At 41.3% G+C, this 24,743-nt stretch overlaps 1 protein-coding gene across 2 annotated transcripts in view; it reads right to left on the bottom strand.

Moving 5' to 3' along the window:
* The window catches only part of THSD4 (thrombospondin type 1 domain containing 4), a 238,583-nt gene that overhangs the window by 109,920 nt on the left and 103,920 nt on the right, over positions 1–24,743 (bottom strand). Inside the window, exons 1-2 of one of the 2 annotated variants that reach the window (XM_084642342.1) lie at positions 24,413–24,470; positions 20,846–21,050 (exon numbers count right to left, since the gene is read on the bottom strand). In XM_084642342.1, coding sequence (XP_084498468.1) covers positions 20,846–20,870 — 25 coding nt within the window. In that variant the 5' untranslated portion in view covers positions 20,871–21,050; positions 24,413–24,470. Of the gene's footprint in view, positions 1–20,845; positions 21,051–24,412; positions 24,471–24,743 lie in introns of those variants that run through there. The other variant, XM_084642341.1, reaches the window with a different exon arrangement.

Here is a 24,743-nt window from a genome sequence, read left to right as displayed (position 1 = left end):
GAAGCATATTTCCAATTTACACATTTTTACTGAATTGTGAAAAACAGAAATGGCCCAGCTGCTGGCAAAGACCCAAGGAAAACAAGTACTGAGGAGAAGGACGCCCCAGAAAGTCAAGCATATAACCCTAAAACAAATATTAGGATCCTCCAGGGTCCTAGAGCATGTGATATTTAAATAGTTTACATGCTGGTGTAGTGTGAGAGCTGGTAGTTGCCAAAGTTAGCAGAGGGTTATTAGCTACATGTAGTTTAAAAAGTAATTGAATCAGAGACATATGCATGTAGCTGCGATACACAATCGCCTCTACAGATTCAGATTGATGGAGGGATTGATTAATATAGTCAGACTAGCCAAGAAGATAAAGGTCTTTGGCAGAACTGACCACTTGCTGTACAAACACTAATAAAAACCCATTCTACAGGTGTGTAATATTTGGTAGCTCAACCTAGTGACATTTAAAAACACCAATACATGTTACAATGTATCCTTAGCAATCTGAGGAGTAAATTGGAAGAGTAAGTGAATTTGCATGTGGTGTTTCTTTCTCCCACCATTCACTCTTGCTTTCCAATCCCCATTTTCTTTTTTAAAACTTTTTTTTCCCTTTATTCACTTTATGCTGGTTTCTGTTGTTAAGTGCCAAAAATAAATAAATAAATAAAAAATCTAAACTACAACACAATCCCTGCCAAACTCATCCAAAGAAACCAAAACCAGCTGATCTAACAACAGTAATTTTCTCACTCAAGCCAACAAAATCATAGCACACATCTGCACTAAACGCCTCCTCTGCTTAAAAAAAAAAAAAAAAAATAAGAGTCATGGACTGGTATTTCACATAGCTGTCATATAAATATCGTGCTGGCTGAACAAAATACATAATGGCTTTGAGTGGCATATCAGATGTAGCCAAAAAAGCAGCAGCAGATCTCTAAAACTCACAATTGTTTTCCAGCGAATCATTAAATGGAGGTTTTTTTCTTTCAAGGGAAAAATACAGGACTTTGTTCAAATACATCAGGCACATGCTTGCTCTCATTCCTCTTCCAATTGTGTAAAGTGAACAGAAAGGCTTAAGATTTCAAACACCTTTCTCTACTTAGTAACATGTCAGGACAGGAGGAGTTGAGACAACTCATCTACCTTGGCTCACCCCAGTGTTAATCACTCCATCATGTTGACTAATACCATCATTACTTGACATGGAGCACAGGGAGAAACTCAATACCCTGCCTAGCAAATAACCTTCTAAGTTAGGGAAGAAGTTCAATGTTCAGATTAATAATTTAGAATGGTTTCCTACCTTAGTTGGGGGGGTGACAATAGGACTTCACCACGTTGTGCACAGAAAAACAGAGGAACTCATTTCTGTATTAGACCTCCTTCCACAGGTCTAACATCACCCAGGCCAAGTATCTTTGTGTGGTCCCTTGGGTTGTGTGTGTGTGTCTGTGTAGGGATGATAGGCATTAACATCTCAATGGCAAAACACACTGCTGCCTTCTGAGAACTCTTCAAAAATTCCCACTGTTACCCTGGCCGCCAACAGGGGCAGAGGTGTTGAAACAACGTCATGTGCTCCTGCATGCTCAACTTTTTAAAAAAAAATATTTATTTAATTACACACACACACACACACACACACACTATAGTCTGTAATCCATTCATACCCGAAAGCTATAGACTTTGGTTAAAAACCTGTAATGCCTGCCCCCAATCTCTTTATTCCCCCTTTTCCAAAATAAATAAGAAGAATTGCCACCTCCAGGATAAGAAGGCAGAGGAACTGCAAATCAGTGCAATTGCTGGTTGCAATTTCAGTCTTACTACGCTGGAACTCCCTGCGCTGTGATATGTCTTCATGGACAAAGGAACAGTCGATTTAAATTCTCTATCTCACACTGGTTTCAGATTACTGTTGGTCAGTGTAAAAATAGAGTGAATGATAGGCTAAAAGATATCCTCTGTCACTGGCCATGAGAAAACCCTTAATATTTGTGTCATATTTATGTGCCAGGTTTCAGAGTAACAGCCGTGTTAGTCTGTATTTGCAAAAAGAATGTGCATAACTGGCAACCTCAGTACTTTAGGTTTCTTTCAGCATATAAAAGAAAGAGTTAAAAAAAGTAAAGAAAAAGGAAGCTTGAAGGACACAGCTAATACAGATATGTTCTGACCATCACAATTCTAATAAAGATAAGATAACATCTCCGTATGCTGAATCCACAACAATTTCCCATTAGAAATGACAGGCTGAAATATTATTCATAGTGTTAACAGGATACATATGTGATCTTTATTTAATGAATCTGCATCTCAGTGCTTTCAAAGACCATGTATGTGTACTTATTGTCCTGGAATCTGATTTCATAGAAGGGACTATTGGCAATTGTTTGTTTTCCAAACTGAATAGCATCCTCATAAAACAAAACAAACAAACAAACAAACCCTTTCTAATTACTCAAAAAAAAATCTGTGAGTTGACAACATATTGTGTAAGCAGAATATTAAAGAAAACGTTTTTTCAAAGCAGACCAATTTACCAGATTTTTCATGTGATGCTGATGTGCATAGGAAAAGTCTGATTAGTTACAAAATTTCATGCATATTCTTTAACATCTATTGTCCTAACAAATTATACACATTTTAAATAATGATTCTGATGGACAGCAGAATTAACCACTGATTTTAATGGAAGCAGGATCAGGCCCTGGAGAAATGCACTAGTGATGAAACTTTTAAAAAATCAAATTATCATTTGAAATGACATTTTTCCTTATATCAGACTGGCATGTTTTTTCGAATATTCATGAAAATATTGGGTGTCAAGCAAAAATCGTTAGGTTGGTGCAGCTTTGCTCAGTCACTTTTTGTACCTAAGATTTTGCTATAACAACCAACAAACACTTTAGGGTTTTAGGGCTTGATCTTGCAAGAGGTTGAGCTCCCTAAATCCCACTAAAGTCAAGGGGAGTTAAGGACCTGCAGCATTTTGCAGGGATGCTCAGCACCTTCCAGGATCAAGCCCTAAGTATTAGCCCTGATGTAAATGCTTTTAACAATAGTTCAATATGCTAGTAAACTCCAGGATGCTTGATTTTGGGTGAAATTTAGAGAGATCCTGAATTCATTGCCCTTTTGTCTGTTGAACAAAAGCTATGCTACTAACAAAGTGGAAAAAAAATCAATTCACTTCCAGACATTATTTCAGTTTGAACTATTAGAAACACATGGTTTATATCAGAGATGGGCCTGAACCAAAACCCAAGATCTATAGTCCCCTGAACTTTGGGGAAGTTCAAGTATGGGGCTAGACTCTGTGGCTTGATCCCATATCTGCTTCAAAAGTGTTTACAGTGAACAGGGTGAGGCTCAAAACAGATCACACATTCCAAGTTGTAAAACAACCTAGTGAGCAGTAAATATTAAGACTCCCTCTTTGCTGGGTTCCAACTTTTTGTTTAAATCTATGCCTGTTAACTTTATCCAAGAAAATCTACCTTTGAGAAATGTGATTCTCTCAGGTTACAGTGTCAGATACCTTAAGGCATCAGCCTCACCAGATTCTCAACCAATGCACAACACCCAAATTGATGCTCTCTTTTAAGAAGTTTCCAAGCAGTCACACTGTTTACTTAAGGGTTTGAACCATTGAAATAATTTTCTGTTTTTATTGTTACAATAACACTGCCTTGTGCTTGCTGTTATGGTCATTTAACCATCTGTTACGTAAAGAAAAATGACAGAGACACAAACGCCACCCTCCTGAGCCCTGGTCTACACTAGGACTTTAGGTCGAATTTAGCAGCGTTAACTCGATGTAAACCTGCACCCGTCCACACGATGAAGCCCTTTATTTCGACTTAAAGGGCTCTTAAAATCGATTTCCTTACTCCACCCCTGCCAAGTGGATTAGCGCTTAAATCGGCCTTGCTGGGTCGAATTTGGGGTACTGTGGACACAATTCGACAGTATTGGCCTCCGGGAACTATCCCAGAGTGCTCCATTGTGACTGCTCTGGACAGCACTCTCAACTCAGATGCACGATTGTTTGCCACTGCTCTGACGCAGGGAGGGGCGACTGACGACACGGCTTACAGGGTTAGCTTACAGGGAGCTAAAATCAACAAAGGGGGTGGCTTTACATCAAGGAGTATTTCAGGCAGGACTTCACGGAGGGTTCCAATAAGAAATGGTGCGCCTAAGTTATTGTTCTTATTGGAACAAGGAAGTTAGTCTTGCCTCTGATTGATACATGGCTAGATTTACCTCACTGCACCTTCTCTGTGAGTGACTGCAGTGTGACCTAGAGGAATGAGTCTCCTAGACGGGGTGGGGGGGCGTTGCAAATGAGTACAAAACAAATCTGGTCTATTTCTTGTTTTAATACACTCCATCTATCTTTTACATCTTTGGCTGGCAGCAGACGGTGCAGAAGGACTGCATGCCATCCACATCTCATGGCTGCTCGGCAGAAGATGGTACAATAGGACTGCTAGCCATCCTCATCTCTTGCCTGCCAGGCTGAAGATGATGCAATAGGACTGCTAGCAATCCATATCACCTGCCTGCTCACCATAAGATGATTCAATAGGACTGACTGCAGGACTAAAGAGAATGACTTGATCAAGTCACTCCAAATTTAGTCCCTGCGCCCATGTCTGCCCAGGCGCTCCTGATTGACCTCACACAGGCTACCAGGAGCACCTCGGACATGACGATGACAGCTACCAGTCGTACTGTACCATCTGCTGCCACAAGGCAATGGGTTGCTGCTGCTGTGTAGCAATGCAGTACCACGTCTGCCAGCACCCAGGAGACATACGGTGACGGTTACCTGAGCGGGCTCCATGCTTGCCATGGTATGGCGTCTGCACAGGTAACTCAGGAAAAAAGGCGCGAAATGATTGTCTGCCCTTGCTTTCACGGAGGGAGGGAGGGAACGGGGCTTGACGATATGTACCCAGAACCACCTGCGACAATGTTTTAGCCCCATCAGGCATTGGGATCTCAACCCAGAATTCCAATGGGCAGCGGAGACTGCAGGAACTGTGGGATAGCCACCCACAGTGCAACACTCCAGAAGTCGATGCTTGCCTCAGTACTGCGGAAGCACTCTGCCGAGTTAATGCACTTAATGCACTTAGAGCATTTTCTGTGGGGACACACACACTCGAATATATAAAACCGATTTCTAAAAAACCGACTTCTATAATTTCGACCTAATTTCGTAGTGTAGACATACCCTGAGTGGCTTGTGAAAACACTATTCATGTGTGCTGTATGGCTGTAGTGGGCAGGCTGCAGGCCCCACACGACCCAGGAGGGTAATCTGCTAGCGGGCTGCCAGACAGTTTTTTATATTAGCACGGCCACCCGCAGCTCCCAGTGGCTGTGGTTCACCATTTCCAGCCAATGGGAGCAGCAGGAAGCGGCATGGGCTGCAGGGACGTGCTGGCCGCCGCTTCCTGCAGCTCCCATTAGCCAGGAATGGTGAACTGCGACCACTGGGAGCTGCAGGCAGCTGTGCAAATGTAAACAAACTGTCTGGGGGCCCACCAGCGGATTACCCTGATGGGCCACGTGTGGCCTGTGTGCCGCAGGTTGCCCACCACTGCTGTATGGTCTAGACAGCATAGTCCACGGTTTTGTTGCTTTCCTAATGCTTGGCACAGAAGGATTCAGTCAGAAAGAAGCTATTGAGTATGTTATTTGTACATGCAGCACTTGAAAGAACACCAGCACTAGAGGCAATCCAGGAGTTCATCACCATAAGCTGGGGCAGTTTTTCCATTTCCATTTTAGTTAAGGTGCAGAGGCTACTCACTTGGGTCATATTAAATTATAAACATGTTAAAGGTGAGAATCACCCCTTTCCACAAACCAGTACATGGAAGAGAGCCTTGAGGAGAAAAATTCTATAGGGACGGGTCCCCCTTGCAGAGTTTTCTCCAAAACCATTCCTTTGGGGGAAGGCTCTGGAGTAGGCAGTGGAATACCCCCACAAACACTGCATATATTAGGGGAAGGTTGGAATGCCTCTGCACTTGCTCTGAAGCACCCTGACTCCTTGTCTGGCTCCCCTGGAGCCGAACTAAATGGACACTGTGATTAATTGCTGTTCCTAGATTCCGCTTGGAGAAGGCATAATAGAAAAATTAATGCAGCTTGACTGATGTCCTGTATGGGAAGATAACATGTGTCCTGCCTCAACCACATGTGGACGCCTGGTCCTGCAGACTGGCAGGTAAGAGGTGTTATGGAGGAGACTGACTCCCATCCTGCACCAGAAGGGGATGATGTGTGCAGAAAGGGAACCCCTTTCTTGGTCTTGAGTTGCATTAATCAAGATTGGATATGGCAAGAAAAAGTGTTAGGTAAGATCAACAAAAAAATCGGAGCAGACTATTAATTTGGAAGCCAGGTGACCTGTGACCGATTCACTTGAAGGAAAAAACAACCGCCCAAAAGCTTTGGACTATGAACCTATGAGTGAATGATGTTGTGACAGAAATTCAATAGTTAACCTGAAAGATCTGCCATTTATTGAAGGACTCTTATATAAAAGTTACGGCTGAACATCTGCAGGCAGATTACAGATTTAAACATTGTTGCCTCAGTTCCTGTCAAGCAATTTATAAGACAAATGATGGGCTGCTTATTTTGCCAATAAACATATATCACTTCCAAGAATTTTCCCAAACTCTTATGTTGCTTTGCATATAAATGCTCTCATGTTTTGGGTAGAGTCCTACATACTCATCAGCACAACAGATGTGTTTACCTGATATGATTACTAGCTTTCTTTTTAATTCTGCTGGCAAAAGACAGAGAAAAAAATCCCAATTTTTCAAATGTTTAATAAACCAAGAATTTCAATTTGGTTGGAATCCATATACAGGAAAAGCTTTGTTACCCGGCATGTTGGACGAATGGGGGGGTGCCAGTTAGTCAAAAATACGGGTTAAATAAGAGTTAAACTTACCAATGGAGGGTGGGAGTTTGGGTGCGGGAGGGGGTCAGGGCTGGGGGTTGGGACATGGGAGGGGCTACGGGGTCCCGCAGGCTCTTAGAGGAAGTATAGGTGCGGGAGGGGGCTTGGGGCAGAGGGTTGGGGTGCAGGAGGGGTTTCGGTGTGCCAGATCTGGGCGGTGCTCACCTCAGGCGGCTCCCTGCAAGCGGCGACATGACCCTGCTGCTCATGCTCAGATACCTGTCCCTAGATGGAGGTAGAGCCAGGTGGAGCCAGCGCTCGGGTGGGGTGGGGCGAGTGCACGGGGCCCCCGTGGCCATTCTGCTGCCTCAGTGCAACAGAGACATGTCACCTGCTGGCCCCATGCCAACTGGACTTTTAATGGTGATATCAGAAATGCTGGTTTATAGAGCTTTATGGTTGGTAAAGTGCTGGATAACACAGCTTTTACTGTATTGAGAAACAAATTATTATTCTATAAATAGATAAAATAGCCAAACAAACCACAGTTTCTTGTTTATCTACACATACCTGAAGAAGATTTTACTACAGTATCTCAGAGGCGGAGACAGATACATAACACAAGTAAGATCAAGGCATTTAAAGTCATGGTGATGCTGAAGTTGCACCAAAGTTACAATTTTTCATATATACACATATATAAATTCATAATGACATTCTAATGTATATACATATTTCATCATAACCATCAAATTCCAGACATTACAAGCTTTCATAAAAGAGCTTACTGATAGATTTTACAGTACAACAAAACAGTATGCAATTTGTTGGTTTAACTTTATTTTGGGGATTTAACCCTTCTGTTTTCCCTTTTGGGTGTCTGGACCTTGATGACAAATACCCATGCTTCTTACAGGCAGACTGGGATTGTGAGGTTCCTAGATACCCAAAGTTTTCTGAAGCATGTAGGCCCACCTCTAATTAGCCCCTTTGCCCAGTACCATCAGAAACAGAACATTCTCTACATAACTCTGGGCAGAGCTTTTCACTTGTGAATTGATGAGAGGAATTTGCTATAGATACCACCCAAAGGATAGTTCTTTTAATTCTTCTCATCTAGGAGCAGAGCCCCAAGTGTGGGGCCAGGAGTGGGGTGGGCCCCATCAGTGGAAGCCTGCGAGCAGGGGTTGGGGCCAGGCACCGAGTCCCGGGAATGGGGCCAGCAGATGGGGAGCGGGGCCGGCGGTGGGGACCTGAGCCCCATGTGAGGTGAGGGGTTGGAGAGCAGAGGGCTGGGCCAGGGCATAGGCACAGGAAGCACCCCCAGGTTTTGCTCTGAATCAGCGGCTGGGGAGCGGGGCCAGCAGCCCTGCATAAAACCGGGGGTGCTGTAGAACCCCCGCACTACTACTTCCCGCGCCTATGTACAAAATAATATCTTATAACCAGCTTGTCACGTCCCTTGGGGTAGAGAAGAGACTGAATGTGGTTACAGTAAATACAAAGGGGCATCTTCACTAAGGCTGCTGGACGCAGAAAGGTCTTAAGATCTTTAGCTCCCAGATTGACACAGGGTGTGCTGCTTAATGTCACTACACAAGGTCTCTCCAAGTGCCAGCCTAGACTAACCTGACATGGAAGGTACTGACTATACTACATAGCTGTTTCCAGACAGGTGGACAGCAGTACAAGAAACTGTAATTCTAGATTACAGGACTAATCAGATTACCACACATATAGGATGTCTAGCCACTCCATGCTGGACCTGTTGAAAAGGACATTATAACAGCAGAAGGAAGGGCTGTGTAAACAGCACTACCAATAACAAACTTTAATCGCAAGAAAAATATGGATGAGGATTTTTCCACAACAACACAGACAGCCAACACCTTATCCTCACTATGTTTCTTTAGATGGAGAGAACCCAAACTTGTACTGACAGCAACATGATTACATAAGGAAAAATCCAAGTCCAGACTGACCCTAAGATTCCTGACAAATTATGCTGCCAAAATTTCTGTCTTGTCAAAGTGTATGTCAGGGAATCAAACTCCTCTTCATCACTCTCTTGTGTTCATCAAATGCAACTTGGCAGCCTGATTGCCTGTGTTAAAGCCGAAATGATTATAAACCATGCAAGACTGACTCTCAGAAGACGGTAAGGGGACTGTTTGCCAGGTGTGATTTCACACATAAAAGTACCCTCCCCAAAACAGCAGAAGGACATTTTCAGCTTGTAAAATTCAGCTATTAAAGAGTTATAGAACTAAGAGGTCCAAAACAGGATCAGATATTTAGGCTGAGGTCCAGCAGAGAAAGACAACTAAACTAACACCATCAGTCTAAACAAAGATTTTGCCAGAATTAATTAGTACATCATTTTACTTACTTCTTGATTTATAAAATGAACCCATTCCAAGTCTCAAGGCAATGAACATAATTTAAATGTCAATCCCAACAAAAGCTAACAACAATCAGTATTACACCAACTCTCATATCATGGAGAGGAAAACTCCTTAAGATTATTTGTTAACACAGCAAAGATCAGACTCAGCTTCTCTGGCAAAACCACAATTAAGGAAGGGACCTTTCCTGCACAATCTGGTATCTCTCAGTTCAGCACAAGGCTAACTATGGTCTTAAATTCCATTTTCTGGAGGGATGTGTCTTCATTCATCACATAAACGTATGCTATCTCCATACTATGGATGACCCAACTGAAAGACAGATTCCAATTGGCCATAACAAATTTATTAACCTAGGTAAGCATGGATCTATTTTCTTACTTAAAAATGGCAATTTGAAAAATCAGGTGAAATATCTGACCTAGCTTTTCTTTATACAGCTCTTTAAGCACCTCTCAAAAAATCCAGTTCTAGTTCTTATTTGAGTCCTGTATTAGTAGCCCTGTACGGGAAAGCTTGTCTAAATTTTCCTTGAGCAAGAATCCATTCATTGATTAACTTTGTACCATCCTATTTCCTAAACTCTTTGAAGCCTGTATGTATTCACTGATAAATCTTCACATAAAACTAACCCTATGCCAACCCTAACTCTCTGCTCTAGTTAATACCTCAGAAAATTTAAAGACATTGCACAGTTTTTGTCTTTATTAATTCTTTTAATCAAATACCTATCTTGTACAGCGATTTTTCTGGTCATATTCTAGCCTTGGTAAAATGTTTGCACCTTTTTCTACCCTGAGATATTTAATTATGGCTCTAATAATCAACCAATGCCAGAAGAGTAGGAATGGAAAGAAACCAAGGATTTTCTCTGAGCCTTCATTCATTTTTAGCGCAGATCTAGATTCAACCCTTCTAAGGTGGTCAAATGTTGATTTAACTTTTTTACTCAATTTTATGTTGTATTTTCAAATCCACGTTCTAGCCGGAACTAGAAACAAAATGCAACAAGAAACACTGTTTCCCACAGCATTTCAGTTGGGACCTGTGCCAGAAGTGTTGCAGAAAGTCTGTTCTTATCGGCCTAGCAGCCCAGCTGTGCAGACTCAGGTGGTAAGGATAGTTCAGCTAAGCTGTGCTTAGGAACCCAAGGCCAAATTCTGCTCTCATTTAAACTGATGAAAACTTAAATAACTCTTCAACAGTTTTCAGCATTTATCAAACTCAGATGAATTACCCTAGATTCCTACTTATGTAACTGAAAACATAATTTGACCCCAGAACTTCTGGATACTTCTGGAAACTGAATCCAAACTCCAACCTTTTTGAGCTTTTGAAAAACTGCACTGGAGGGCATCATTTTCAGGAATCCAGCCCTGCAGCTTTCAAAACCTGGTTTACTCAATGTCTGGATTCTCAATTAAAACTAGAAGATCATTTCCATAACCCAATGCATCTCTTAGAAGGAGAAAGTGAAGGAAGAATTTGATTGAATACCTCCACTGGAAGAGGAAGAGATTTGTGATTTCACATTCACTGTGTTACACTGACACAAATGAAGTTTTCACTTTACAGCAAGCGGATGCAAGTCAAGCAACTGCTACAAAATACTGCGAACACCCATCCAACAGCTGTTTTCAGGTTTTGGCTGTCGCTCTCTACTAGAGCACATTAGAAATTCCATCCTTTATACAAACAGGTGTGAATGCTTTGGCATTTTCATAAGTACATGAAACATTTTTTAAAATAGATTATTTTATTTTAATTTTTCTGTGAGAAACAAATGCCTATAGTGTAGAGCAGGCATATGAGGTATCTATTAGATGGTTACCTTAAAGGGAACAAGACAATAAATAAATGCTTCAGAAGTTTTCAAAATTAAAATGAAATAGAATGCATTTTATTTAGCTGTAGTATAAACCTAAAAGCTTGCTGGGATTGAAAAAATCTTTGTAAATGAGTTGAAGAGATCTGAAAAATTTCAAAGTGAAAGGAAAACATGACAAACACTATGGGAAAAGAATCAGTTGCAAAAACGAGTTCAATGGCCAAAAAAAAGTAAATAACCAAAAGTTATCAAGTAACATTAATACATGGTCTAGATAATACTTAATCCTGCCATGATTGCAGGGGACTGGACTAGATGACCTCGCAAGGTCCCTTCCAGTCCTATGATTCTCTTACAAATGTTTTGCTTTTAAACTACATCTGTTGCCAACAAAGAGTTCTCTTCCTTAAAAACAATATTATACCGGTGGTCACAATGTAATATTAGCATACAAATGCCTATCACTGTGCTCTTTTATCACATTTTAGTGATATTAAAGCAAATCCTAGAATTAATTTTGCATAGAGGCTTTAATTGTAACTGCCTGTGTTCAGATGCTTATAATTTTCTCAGAAATTCTCCTTTTGATCTGAGTTCCTATGCTTAGTTTCAGCCTATATGTGAATACATTTCTTTACATCTTTATTTTCTATATAATTTCACCAAGAGCTCCTCATTCTGAGGATGAGAAAAGATCAGTCCAGTGGAGCTGGATTAGCGGGCAGAATGGGTAGATGATGGTTTAGGACAACCTGGATATCATCACTGCATCTGTTATATGCAATATATGCATTATGATGAATGCCCCATACACATACACCTCTCTCACACATACATTGATCTATAACCAAATAGACTCTATGAATCTTATATATGGTAGAAATCACAGCAGTCAAAGTTTCCCAGGGAATTTCACAAACCATAGCTGTATTCACAGAGCTTTGAATTGTGCTGTGCATTGTGAAAACAAAATAAAAATTGTTGGGGATTTTCCCCACAATGAAATTGGAAGAATCATTAGTGATTCACCTATGGCTCTCACTAGCAATCTGGGACTCTCATTGAGGTCAACTATGAGCAGAATACTGTTACATATGAGTTCACTATAAGCAGATCCCTTTGTGCACATCAAACTTGGTTAAATGTTTGGGGGCGGGGGGGAGAGATAGCTCAGTGGTTTGAGCATTGGCCGACTAAACCCAGGGTTATGAGTTCAATCCTTGAGGGGGCCATTTAGGGATCTGGGGCAAAAATTGGGGATTGGTCCTCCTTTGAGCAGGGGGTTGGACTAGATGACCTCCTGAGGTCCCTTCCAACCCTGATATTCTATGATCATATAATAGACGTGACTTTCTATGATCATATAATAAATAAATTCTCATCCTCTGGCATGAGACTAAGCACAAGCAGTATCAGACCTAAAGAAAGTTGTTTCAGATGTGGATAGAAGTCACGATAGTGTCAAAAATAGGATTTAGAATCAATGTGTGTTTCACCCTTAACAATGGATCCATGACCATAATGAAATCTTCCTCTAGATCCCCTTCCTTCTAGTTAACACTGGATCAAGCTCCTGGTGCTTAGTTGTGCCCTTAGTTGTGACGTTGAGAACTTAGATCACGGTACTGACTTCCTTCTTTATTTTCTGGCTCAAACTATTCATACCTCCTAATTCCAAGCCCACCATCGCCAGATTAGCTGTGTTGCACCTGTTCCGTATATCACACAACAAACCATTAACCTTGGCCTCTGTAATACAATTATAATTCTCAACAGCAACCAAATATATCTGCTCTCTAGATTCTGATTTTAAATATATTAACTGAATAAAAATGAACCTAGTTAACATAACACAATCAGTCAGTCAGCTAGCCACAAATTACCTTGACATTTTAGAATCTAGATGATTAAGTGTGATAAAGGAGTGCCTTTAACAATGTTTATCTTCAAACTCCTCTGTCAATGGTTTAAAATACCTAATTCATTTATTTGCTGTAGATGTACATTGGTTTAAAAATGTTATTTCAAGCTCCAGGGCTGCTGACAATGTTTCTCATGAGACATTATGTTGGAAATGTTCTCTCTGCTGCTGGGAATATTGAATCAAAATATTTTTCACGGAATCTTCTCTCAGTTTCTTTGGCTTCATCCAATCTCATTTTCACAACACAAATTTCTTAAATCCACTTAAACATTCAGACATACTAAGCAATATGTCCAGTTCAAAAGGACACTAGCTATTTCCCCCAGACTTTGTTTTAAAAAAATCTTGATTTGAACCTCCAGATTCTTGTTTAAACACACATACTGTCTATTTTGTATTTATTAGAGGAAATAAACCTTCCATTTCCTCACTAAAAAGTCTAAATGTGGTTGTGTTGTATGCTAAGCAAAATTGACATTAATGCTTATGTTCCACATATCTCTTAATGGCTGTAAAGATGAATCATTCCAGGAAGAACAGAGAGGTTAAGTGGCTTGTCCAAAATCTTCTCTGCACTAGTTTCTGTCCATAAAATGTCACACTGTTGCTAATACTGGTAATCACTCTGTTTGGTACTAAGTGCTTGTAGGTCTGGATGCTAAGGTTTTCTGAGTCCAGAATGGGAGTTTTTTCTGGAGACATATGATTGTTCAGATTATCAGACCATTAGATAGGTTTAATATACTTTTATCACTAATGGCTTTTTGGCCATTACATCCTTCACAGACTATAATAAGCCAACTTTTGATACTTAATGCTGAACATTCTTTCCCCAAGATTTCTATTTGTTGAGAGGCAATGAATAACAAAATCAATCAGCTCCTTCAAATTAGGTCTTAAAGACATCCGGTAAAATAGCCACTTTCACAATAACAGTGTCAGATTGATATTATGCAGCTTTTAAATTATTTATCTACTCTAAATCGTAATCCCCAGGATGTTAAAATATTTACATTCAAACACAACATTTTGCTGCTCAGGTAGAACTGTAAGACCAACAGAGGTCAATAGTACAAATCCTGGTCCCAGCTAAGTCCATTGCAAAATTTCCATTAGTTTCAATGGATCATAATTTTACCATTGGGATAAAAAAATAGACCTTCATCCCTTTTCTATGCACAGCTGGGCATGTCGCAGAACTGCTGCTCCAGATGAAGAATTTTAGTGTGAGCAACTGCTCTGTTGCATCAGATGTCTACCTGACAAGCCTGTCAGACATTATACATTATTGAGAACCACCTTCAAAAGAAAGTGCAAATTATTTGCAAATTATTACATGTGGAGTTCAGACTGCATTGAGATGAGCCTAAACCTAAGGTAGTAGGTAGGTAAGTAATCTGAATTGTAACTCATTTCCAAATTAAACTGCTGAGACGAAAATAAGTGAGTTGGTAAATATGCTTATTACTACTTAATGTTTAGAATAAGTAGCACCCAAGATGTTTGAAAGTGATGTCACGTGAAATGAAATCAGAAGCAAGACGATCTGGAAATTTAGAATGTAAATCACTAGGAAAGTTTTGAGGTGTTTTGAAGGATATGTAGATAATAGAGTTATACTTGAGACCATTTAAGTAACATAAACAAAGCTGAAAAAACTATGAACACTGTCCAAGGATATTATGGAGATCTCTTCTGATATGTCAAATTTAAAGACATGAGGTAACCTGTGTTTAAATACTTAACTTTTGAACCAGTCTGTCCTGATCTTATGATATTTACTGCATGTCTTCTTTTAATTTGAATTTTCTGAATACCTGGATAATATCACATGTTCTGGAAACACTACAAACCCTGTTCAGAACACTAGGGTTTTGTTCTAAAGATAACATTTATTATTGTTTTACAGTATAAGCAACTTAAATATCATTATCCCCTAATCACTGTCTCTTTCATGTAGATGTTAACCTGAACAAATTGCTGAGGAAACTACACCTAGAACTAGCAAGAATGAACAAGTTACCCTCTTTAAATATTGCTGTCAAAGCCATTCTGCTTAACACACTCTGGGCTCCCAATTACACTAAAGCCTATTATAGTTGCTAGTGATGGGTCAACTTCAAAAGGTTTGCAAATCTAGTTTGGAGAAGCATACAAATGTTTAGACGTTTGTATGAATTTTAGCTGAATTTGAATCTCTTTGGTCAAGAAATCCAACTTGAAACCCCACAGATGATCTCTTCTACCATGTCTAGTACTTCCTGGTTTCAGCCGAGCAGGAAATACTGTATTGTGAGAACATGTTTTTCCTCACTGCATTTGGGGTTTCTGTCATAGACAAAATTGTGAAGTGTAGAAGTGTGATAAATTTGGTGCTGTGCAAAAACTGTGTAATCAAACCACATGGAGCATAGATGGTCTCCATGTTTTGTTACAAACTGAAAACTCAGCACAGGTTCCCAGGGTTTTTGCTGAAGCATGTGAACCTTTTTAATGATCCGGTGCTGATTCATGATTCTGCACTGAAAGAAAACACACGCAACTTGCATATTGTGTGACAAAAAACTAAGGACCCAATTCTACCTTCTTTACATCAAGTAGTACTTTACTCCAAAAGCAGTCATGTTGACTTTGTGGGATCATTTATGTAGTAAATTCCTGTCTGGTGTGAGCAAAGGTGGCAGAATTAGATCCTTAAGCCACAGTTCAGCAAAGCAATTAAGTACATGCTTAAATGCTTTGTTGAATTGGGACCCTGGTGGGAACCCTGAACTCTGGCATGTTTAGATTCAAGGTTTCTATTCATCCCACTAAATGTAGGGAAGTTTGCAAATACCAGATCTGAGTCTGGGTTTTGAACAGCTCAGTTGAGATTCAATGTTATGGTTCAAGTCCTTCTCTATCAAAAACTGCTAGACTGCCCAGATTTTGAACACAAAGCTGGTTGCAGGAGTTCTGTTGTCTTCCACCTATGGGGAAATGTCTGCCTTTAGTCCCCCATTTCACTTCACAATCAACTATCAATGAACATTTTGCTAGCTGTCATATCCTGGTCCTCTAGTTCACCTTCTTTGCCTGTATGCTAAAGCAGGGCCTTGTTTAAAAGCTGATTTGCTTGATCATTAGTTGGCTGCAATTTGTGAAAACAGAGAAGTTAGCTGCGCCCTTACTGGATAAGCAGACAGGCTGGTAGTCTCATGGATGGAACCACTACCCCAAGAATCTTCACTGTCAGGGAGGCTAATTTGGTTAATTTAGCCATCTAAAATCCATACCGTACTTAAAATGAACCATATGTGACAGTATAGAAAAAATATAATAATTGGTGGTGGCACAAACAAACCAGAGAGAGCTCTGGGAATGAGGAGAAGCATGGGAAACACACAGCTTGATATTTTCCCATACATGCCAAGAGTCCTGATTATTTTTAAGCAAAAATGTTACTATTTTTCTGCTCTGCGCATTCAAAGAATGTTCATGTGGCCCAGCACATTTCACTAGGGTTAAGGGGGTTTTTCTGCTGTTTTCAGATGCTGGCATGTACATCTGAAAGAAAAATTATCTGCAATTTCATGGTTTGACAGCTTTCATTATGTAATGACTTCCATGTAATGACTGCATTTTCACCCATTTGATATAAGAATTCCACATTTTCTTCCAAACATACTGTATCTATGGACGTTGCTCATATAGAATAATTAATTCCCTTCATCACCAAATTAGTTCAAAGAGATGGACACAGCTCAAAATGTTCAGCGAGGAAACCAAAAACTCATGCTTATATACAGCTTATCAGAAAATTCTTTGATTGGGAAGTACCCAAGGTCAGAAATACTATGTCAATAGGCTCTCTTACAAGAGCTCCAGAATGTCTAGGTTTTAGTACGTCAGCAGAACCACAAGTCTGGTCTTTCTTGTATTAGTCTGAAAAATCACACTTTTGGCCAAAGGAAGAAATGCACAAGGACACATTACAATATATAGTCCTCTACTCCACCCCCGCAAAAGGACTCCTGTCTACACAGAAAGATTTCTGTAAAACTAGTCAAATTCCTTTCCACCTCTTGCTAGCAACTAGCAAGAAAAAGAAGTAGGAAGCGCAAAGGAAAGAGCAGAAAGGATAAGAAAATGGCAAGTGACAATGGGGATAATAATGTTTCCCTTCTTTCTGTTGGTTAGTAGTGGGAGAGACATTAGAAACAGATGATGTTAGGAGAGTTGTTAAATGGAATACTAGGGCCTGAAGCTTCTAATGCACTTGGACAATTCTAGGAGTGAGGGCTAAGGAGGACAGTGGTGAAGATTTTGAAAAAAAAATGGGGAGGGGAGGGTGGATAATCAGCTGAACATGAGATCATGCTGTGGCCAAAAGGTCAAATGCAATCCTTTGATGCATAAAGAGGGAAATCTCAAGTAGGAATAGAGAGGTTATTTTACTTCTGTATTTGGCACTAGTGTGACCGCTGCTGGAAATCTGTGGCCAGTTCTGGGGTCCACAATCCTAAAAGGATGTTGAAAAGGTTCCAGAGAACATCCACAGGAATGATTACAGGATTTGAAAACCAATTATTGTGGTAGACTCCAGCTCCAACTATTTAGCTTAACAAAGAGAATGTTAAAGGGTGATCTGATTACAGTCTCAGTATCTATATGTGGAACAAATATTTGACAATGGACTCATCAATCTAGCAGACAAAGGTATATTGTGATCCAATGGCTGAAAGTTGAAGCTAGACTAATTCAGACTGGAAATAAGCTGTAAATGTTTAACAGCGATGGTGGTTAACCATTGGAACAACTTACTAAGGGTCATGGTGGATTCTTCATCACTGACCATTTTTAAATCAAGATTAGATGTTTTCTAAAAGATCTGCTCGAGGAGTTATTTTTGGGAAGTTCCATGGCCTGTGTTATACAGGAGGCCAGACTAGAAGACCACAATGATCCCTTCTGATCTGGAATCTTTCAAAGCCCTCAGGCAGAGCTCCATTCTCATTAGTGTTTGCTGATGGCATTCATAATGGGTGCACCAAGATAACTGGATTTGCTTTAGGCAGTCTGGCATAAGTGGGTCTTTAAGAGGGACTTAAATGAGGACAGGCTTGGGCCTTGCAGATGAGCTGTGTGAGTCCATGCCACTCATAGGAAGATTGATATATAGGGAAAATAGGGGAAAACTCACAAATGGTGGACATGGCAGGTCTATGTTTGTAAAACAGGAAGTTCCACAACAGCCCCAATGCCAGGCATGATTCAGCTCTGAAAACGTACCTTCAGATGTCTGGTGTTACCTGATATTCCCAGATTCTCACTTCCTATTTAATTCTCATGGTATTTCTTCACATCTGAATGACACTACATTCTGTGGATGCCTTCCCAAAACAAACACACACACTCATACCCACCCACCCACTGAAATACTTGGTGCTGTGACTGTGATCAGGGTACCTTTTGCATTAAAAGGTCTGCGTGGTGTTTTTTAAGGAAATAGGAGAATCCTGTTTTCTACGGCTTTCAACTGACTAGCTGCCTGCCTTGCTGGAGACAATGGTCTCACTAACATTTTAGAGAAGATTTAGAAAGTGCTAAGTATATTTCCCACATTGGAACCAATGAACAGGGAAAGTCAAAGCAAGATCACATGAACAGGGCAATAGACACAAATCATGGGGTTTGTCCTGCCAGTATAACCAGTGGTTTAAGTAGAAATGATTTCTTGCTGGTACTGCACTCATGGGAGGGACACAAGGGAGGGCACATGACCTCTGCACGTGACCCTCCCTGTGACTCCTCCCCACCCTGCCCCCAGCCTGGGTCCTCCACCCTCTCCCCGGCCCCTCCAACACACACACACAGACACACACACTCTTACCTGTCTAAAATTTTACAACTGCATCTGTTAAACAGATAAAGTTGTAAAATGATGCTTTGGGCCCCTCGTGCTACCTGTACTTCCAGGTGTCATTGAGGATCCAGCAGTACCTCAATTTGAAAACTTCTTAAATGAAAGGATAGGAAGGACAATCACCCCACTTTCCCTTAATACAGTATCAGTGCCTCCCTTATGTCCAAACTAAGCTTCTGCCAGCTTGTCTTTATCTAAGTATTGCTCTCCACCAGTCACTAGGAAAGCAAAGATGCTGCACCATCTCGGTTTGATGGAAAAGAGGCGTAGAATTCTGTGCACCATGTGCATCTTGTTAGAACTACAGCCCAAATTGTTTTATTATTTTCCTCAGCATGGCATACACGAGGGGCAACCAAAATCAACCTGGCAGAACATGCATGAGAACTGTCTCTGGACAGATAAGCAATTGATCAAAATCACATTCTCTGATCTCTTGGAGCCAAATCCTGTTCTCATTGAGATCAGAAGGAGTTTTGCTATTGAGTTCAATGGGAACAGGCTTTGACATTTGGAGAGGAAAGAACAAAACCACTCACAAAAGAGCTATGTTGCTTATACCACAGGTATCAAAGGCGGCTGACTCATGTGAGAAAGTCAGCAGACATACATCTTTGTGCACTGCAAGGGAGAGATCAGCAATCAATGAGGCTAAAACAGTCTCTGTACCATATCCAACTCATAAGTCCATCTGCAAAGGATCAAGGAAATACGAAGGCTCCAGATTACCTTAAAGTCCTCAGTCCCTTGGTTAGAATGCTTCCATTAGTATATGTTCATAGTCCAGAGACTGGAGCAGTAAAGAGGCCACAGCAGGAAAGAGGCAAAACGGATATATTTCCAGGCCGGGCCTTTTAGCTTCTGCCAAGTGCCAAGTAAAGGGAAATCTGTTCTTACTGTGAAAGATGGAGTTTGGAGTCACATGGGCAAGTTACATGTCCATCACCCCCACCCATATTCTAGTTAGAACATTCACAAAAAGTCCATTAAGTGTAGACAGGCACTTTCCAGGGGCCATTGTGAGCTAAGTGTTCCTTAATGGGCCATTCAGCTTGACTTGTCCCTTCATGTGCTGGCTAAATCCCTTGTGGGCATTACCACAGGTGCAAATGTGTAGCAAACAAAGCTAATATTCATAACTTCAGATACCAATCTTCACTTATAGTTCTCCCACCCACAAAGCTGGAAAGTTAGGCATTTGTTTTCCTTGTTTTGCTGCTCCAGTTCCAGTTAGCAAAATGCATGTTAGCCTAGTTTGGCTGCAAAGACGACTTCTGTGTACACTGGGGACAACACCTGATACCTGTCAGGCTGCAGACGCGGGCTGACATCAGAATCCAAACATCCTCTGGTCAGTGCAAGCAGAGGCATTCCACTAATGATTTGGACTTGATATGATGCATGATGAATGTCATGGATAATTCAGACCAATGGGGAGAAACAGAATAAAAAACACTGTTTAAACATCTTCCTTCCCCCCTCTCCCGTCTTGAGGACTCATGACCAATTTAACAGCACAATACATATGCTAACAAACATAAACAAAGCCTTTGTTTAAGTTTGTTAGCATATGCATTTTGCTGTTAAAGCCATATAAAGAATGAGCAGAGCGCAGCTCTAAGTCTTTCCGGTACTCATACCCCCTAAAAATCTCTTGCAGGTACTGCGTACTGGAGAGTACCACCCTACTTGCACTATTCTCCCGTATAACCGAGAATTAGAAACAATGAGTTAGTATTCTCGTCAATTCTCTCACTTTGCTGAGAGTGCACTAACTGGGACAAACCTCCAGGCAAACTGCACCATCACACCAATCATGTTTTATCTCGAATGTAATACAACTTACCCAAGTAGTTGTTGCTCTTGGACATCTCAGTAATGTTGATTTTAATAGCCCCTTCAGGAATTTCTACTATTTTGTGGTAGCCAAGATTTGTTAGCGTGTGTTTGAAAACACCAGAGACCACCTTGCAACCAGTGTTGTCCCCTCCACATATTCCGCATTTGTCAGCCACCTTGTCTGATCCCAGGTAGTCATCACAGCCAATGCTCTGCAAAAATCAAACCAACATTTTTTTCAGAGCTTACAAATACTGTCTCATGAATCCTTCAGAATATTAATCAACATAGGATATGTGACTTTTGCAGAATATAAATACTTCAGAGATTCAGTGAATTGGCATTTTGGATTGTTTCATTTCTTTGCTTTTCCACACACTAAATGTAATAAAATACCCAAGTCGCAGAATAGACATTGAGATACTCTGTGGCTGGAATTTTCAAGTGAGCTTAAGGGTGTTGCAGCACTTAATCTTGCCATGCTTTGATCAGAGGGACTCTCATTCGCATCAATGTAAAATCAAATTTACTAAAATATGGGCACTGCTGTGACACAGAGCACTTGACCTACTGAACATCAGCAAACAATGAGTTAACTCTAAGCTTAGGTGAACAGAGTGGCAGGTGAACAGGGTGGCATAATGTAGGAAGACTAGGGACTTTAGTCTCCAACAGATACTCAGTGGAAAGCCAAGGAGCCCTATAGAAGCAGCTACAATGGCTGGTTGTCAAAGGTGGGACTAAGCAGTAGTTTAAAGACAAAGAGGTTACTTACCTGTAACTGGAGGTTCTTCGAGATGTGTGGCCCTTATCTGTATTCTACTGAGGGTTTACGCATGCACCAAGTGTCTGAAGCTGGAGAATTTCAAAGTAGGAGTGTCCGTTGGTCTATGCAGGCACCTTTGCTTCACCTCATGGTTTAGTCCAAGGTGATAAAGTGCGGGGAGGACCGACCATATCTCCAGTTCCTTCCCCACTGCAAACCCAACAGATCCGCAGCAGAGCGGGAGGTGGAATACAGATAGGGACCACACATCTCGAAAAACCTCCAGTTACAGATAAGTAATCTCCTCTTCTTCTTCGAGTGATGGTCCCTACTGCATTCCACTGAGGGTGATTAACAAGCAGTACCTAATTCAGAGGGTGCGAAGCTGAAGATGGAACAGTTGAGCGGAGGACAGTCATGCCGAATGAGGCATCTGTCACAAAGTTCTGCACCAAGGCATAATATGTAGTGAAGGTATGTACTGAACTCCACATGGCCGCCCTACATATGTCCCTAAGCAGCATATCATGGAGGGTGACCATGATGGACAACTGGGCTCTCATGGAATGGGCCCTCAGTTCAACAACTGATAGACCAGTGTAATGCATCCAGAAATCCATTTGGAGATTCTCTATGTGGAAATTGCTTGCCCCTTAACTCTCCGCTATTGAGATAAATAATTCTAGGAGACTTTCCGATCAATTTTGTCCTCTGAGGTAGATGGCCAAGGCCCAGTGCACCCGAGGGAATGAAGTCATCACTCCTCTTCCAAGCCATTAGGCTTGGGGAAGAAAGCAGATAAGTGGATGGGTTGACTGAGATGAAACTGAAAGACAAACTTTGGTAGAAACTTAAGATGTAGGTGCAGGGAGACTTTGTCTTTATGGAAAGTGGTGAAAGGAGGGGATCTGCCATCATGGCACCAAGTTCTCCTACCCTTCTCACTGAAGTGGTAGCCACAAGGAAGGTGACTTTCATGAACAGAAGGAACACAGAGCATGAAGCCAGCAGCTCAAAGGGTTGTTTCATCAGTGCCGATAGAATGAGGTTGAGGTCCCACTGGGGAGCAATAGGTTGTATAGGTGATATGTTCTCAGAAGGCCTTTCCAAAACTAGTTGTCAACGGATGTGTAAATACAGAGTGTTCTTCCATGGGAGAGTGGATCTTGAGAGGGGCAAGCCCTTTAAGAACAGGAAGTTATCCAAATGAAGTGGAATCTTCATGTCCTCTGGGGAAAGCCTTTTTTGCTGGGCGTAGGAGGCAACGCATTTCCACATGATCCAGTAGGAACACCTAATGGACTCTTTCCTACTGTTCAATAGCATGCCTTTCACTTCCAATGAACACTCTTCTTCTAGAGAAGATGCCAATCCAAGTACCATGCTCTGAGGTGAAGCATCTTTGTATCGGAATGTCTGATCCTGCTGTTGTGGTGCATTAGCAGCTCCGAGAAAGTGGGAATGGGAAGTGGGGGACGGACTGACATGCAGAGAAGGTTATCGGCTCTCTAGTGGTCTCAGAAATATCTTTTCTGAGACAGTTGTATGTGCAAAGATGAAGGCAGGCCTGGAGGACAGAATCGTTGGGTCTTCTGGTGCTTGCATGATGGTTCATATGGATTTTGGTGGAAGAACTGGGAAGTCCTGAACCATTGTGCAGATGAGCTGATGGTAGAATTTCTGCTGGGGTGCAGGTGTGTAGATACACATTGATTGAAGTATGGCTCAAATTCTGGAGGGTGTGGAACTCATGAAGGCGCATTGCCCTTCTTCGGTTTGGAAGAAAATTTACTGCCATGCTTATGCGCATGCTTCCTCATCTCCCACCTAGGCCCCAGCATGGGGTCTGTAGTGGTGGTATCGCTGGAGGTGGACTCGCTCGCCAGAGCCAGAGGCACATACCTGGCTGTCTCAGGCCAATATACAGGGGGCAGTTCCCTGGCTTGGATACGATTGAGGCCATATGGTGACTTCCATGAGGTGCTTCTTAAGGCAGAGAGCCTTCTCGGGTATGGCTTGGGAAGGACTGGCAGATACTGCACCTGAATGAAATGTGGGCTTTTCCCAAGCAGTTGAGGCAGTGTTGATGTTAGTTACTGATCGAGAAGGAACGGGGACAGGAGGCGCAGATTTTAAATCCTGGCATCTTTGGCATAGTCCAGTACCCACGCATGGGTACAGAGGGAGGGTGTAACCGGTAAACAGATTCCCCCAAAGTCTCAGTCCTATTCCAAATACTACTTAAAAAAGCTAAAACTATGTTAAAACAGTAAAAACAGCAAATACTACAACAAAAACTAACTATATACAACTCTACTCTTTTTAAGGTGTGTCACACATGAGAGGACACTAGTAGCTCCAACTTTGACTCAGCAGCGGTAAGAAGGAACTGGAGACGTGGTCAGTCCGCCCTGCCCTTTATCACCTAGGATGAAACCATGAGGCAAAGCAAGGGTGCATGTGAGGATCACTGGACACTACTACTTTCAAATTCTCCGGTTCTGGACATGTGGTGCATATATGTAAACCCTCAATTGAATACGATAGGGACCAATCACTGAAGAACTTCTTGCAGCCCAAACTGGGATTTTTTGGTTTATATAGAAATCTTTTGTTTCTTTTCTTACAAATTTGATACTTTTAAGCCCAAAAAGAAGGACCAATGAGGCATCTCTCAAACAAACAAGTCTCTAAAAAGTCTCTAAATTGTGCTAGGAGACAAATCAACTTCCTGGCTGCTCCCAGTGATCCACGTGAGGGGCAGAAAAGTGGCCTAATGCCAACTTTGGCTCCCTCTCCAATATTCACCTGGTCCTGTACAATTCAGCCAGGTCCTAGATTTGGGCACGCAATCTCAAAGACAATCCATTTGTATTCCTAAAAGTAATGTAAATTTAAAGCAAGAAAATGCGTTCAGTACTTTCTTCAAACCAGAGAAAAATTCAGCAAGACTTGTATTTTACATGCATGCACTACATACATTTCCTCCTTATTTTCAAGCATTTTTATTTCTGTCCATAAAAAGTAGACTGAATGTATAGTCTCTCTCTGTAGAACATTACTCCTCATGAATGCTGATAGACAGTTCTCATTTCACCTATATAATAGGCCTGCTTTCAAAACGGTGTTTTAGAGACAC

This window comes from Lepidochelys olivacea, assembly GCF_965140295.1.
Source record: "Lepidochelys olivacea isolate rLepOli2 genome assembly, chromosome: 10".
In the NCBI taxonomy this organism is placed as follows: Eukaryota; Metazoa; Chordata; order Testudines; family Cheloniidae; genus Lepidochelys; species Lepidochelys olivacea.
This window is presented reverse-complemented; position numbering and strand designations above follow the sequence as displayed.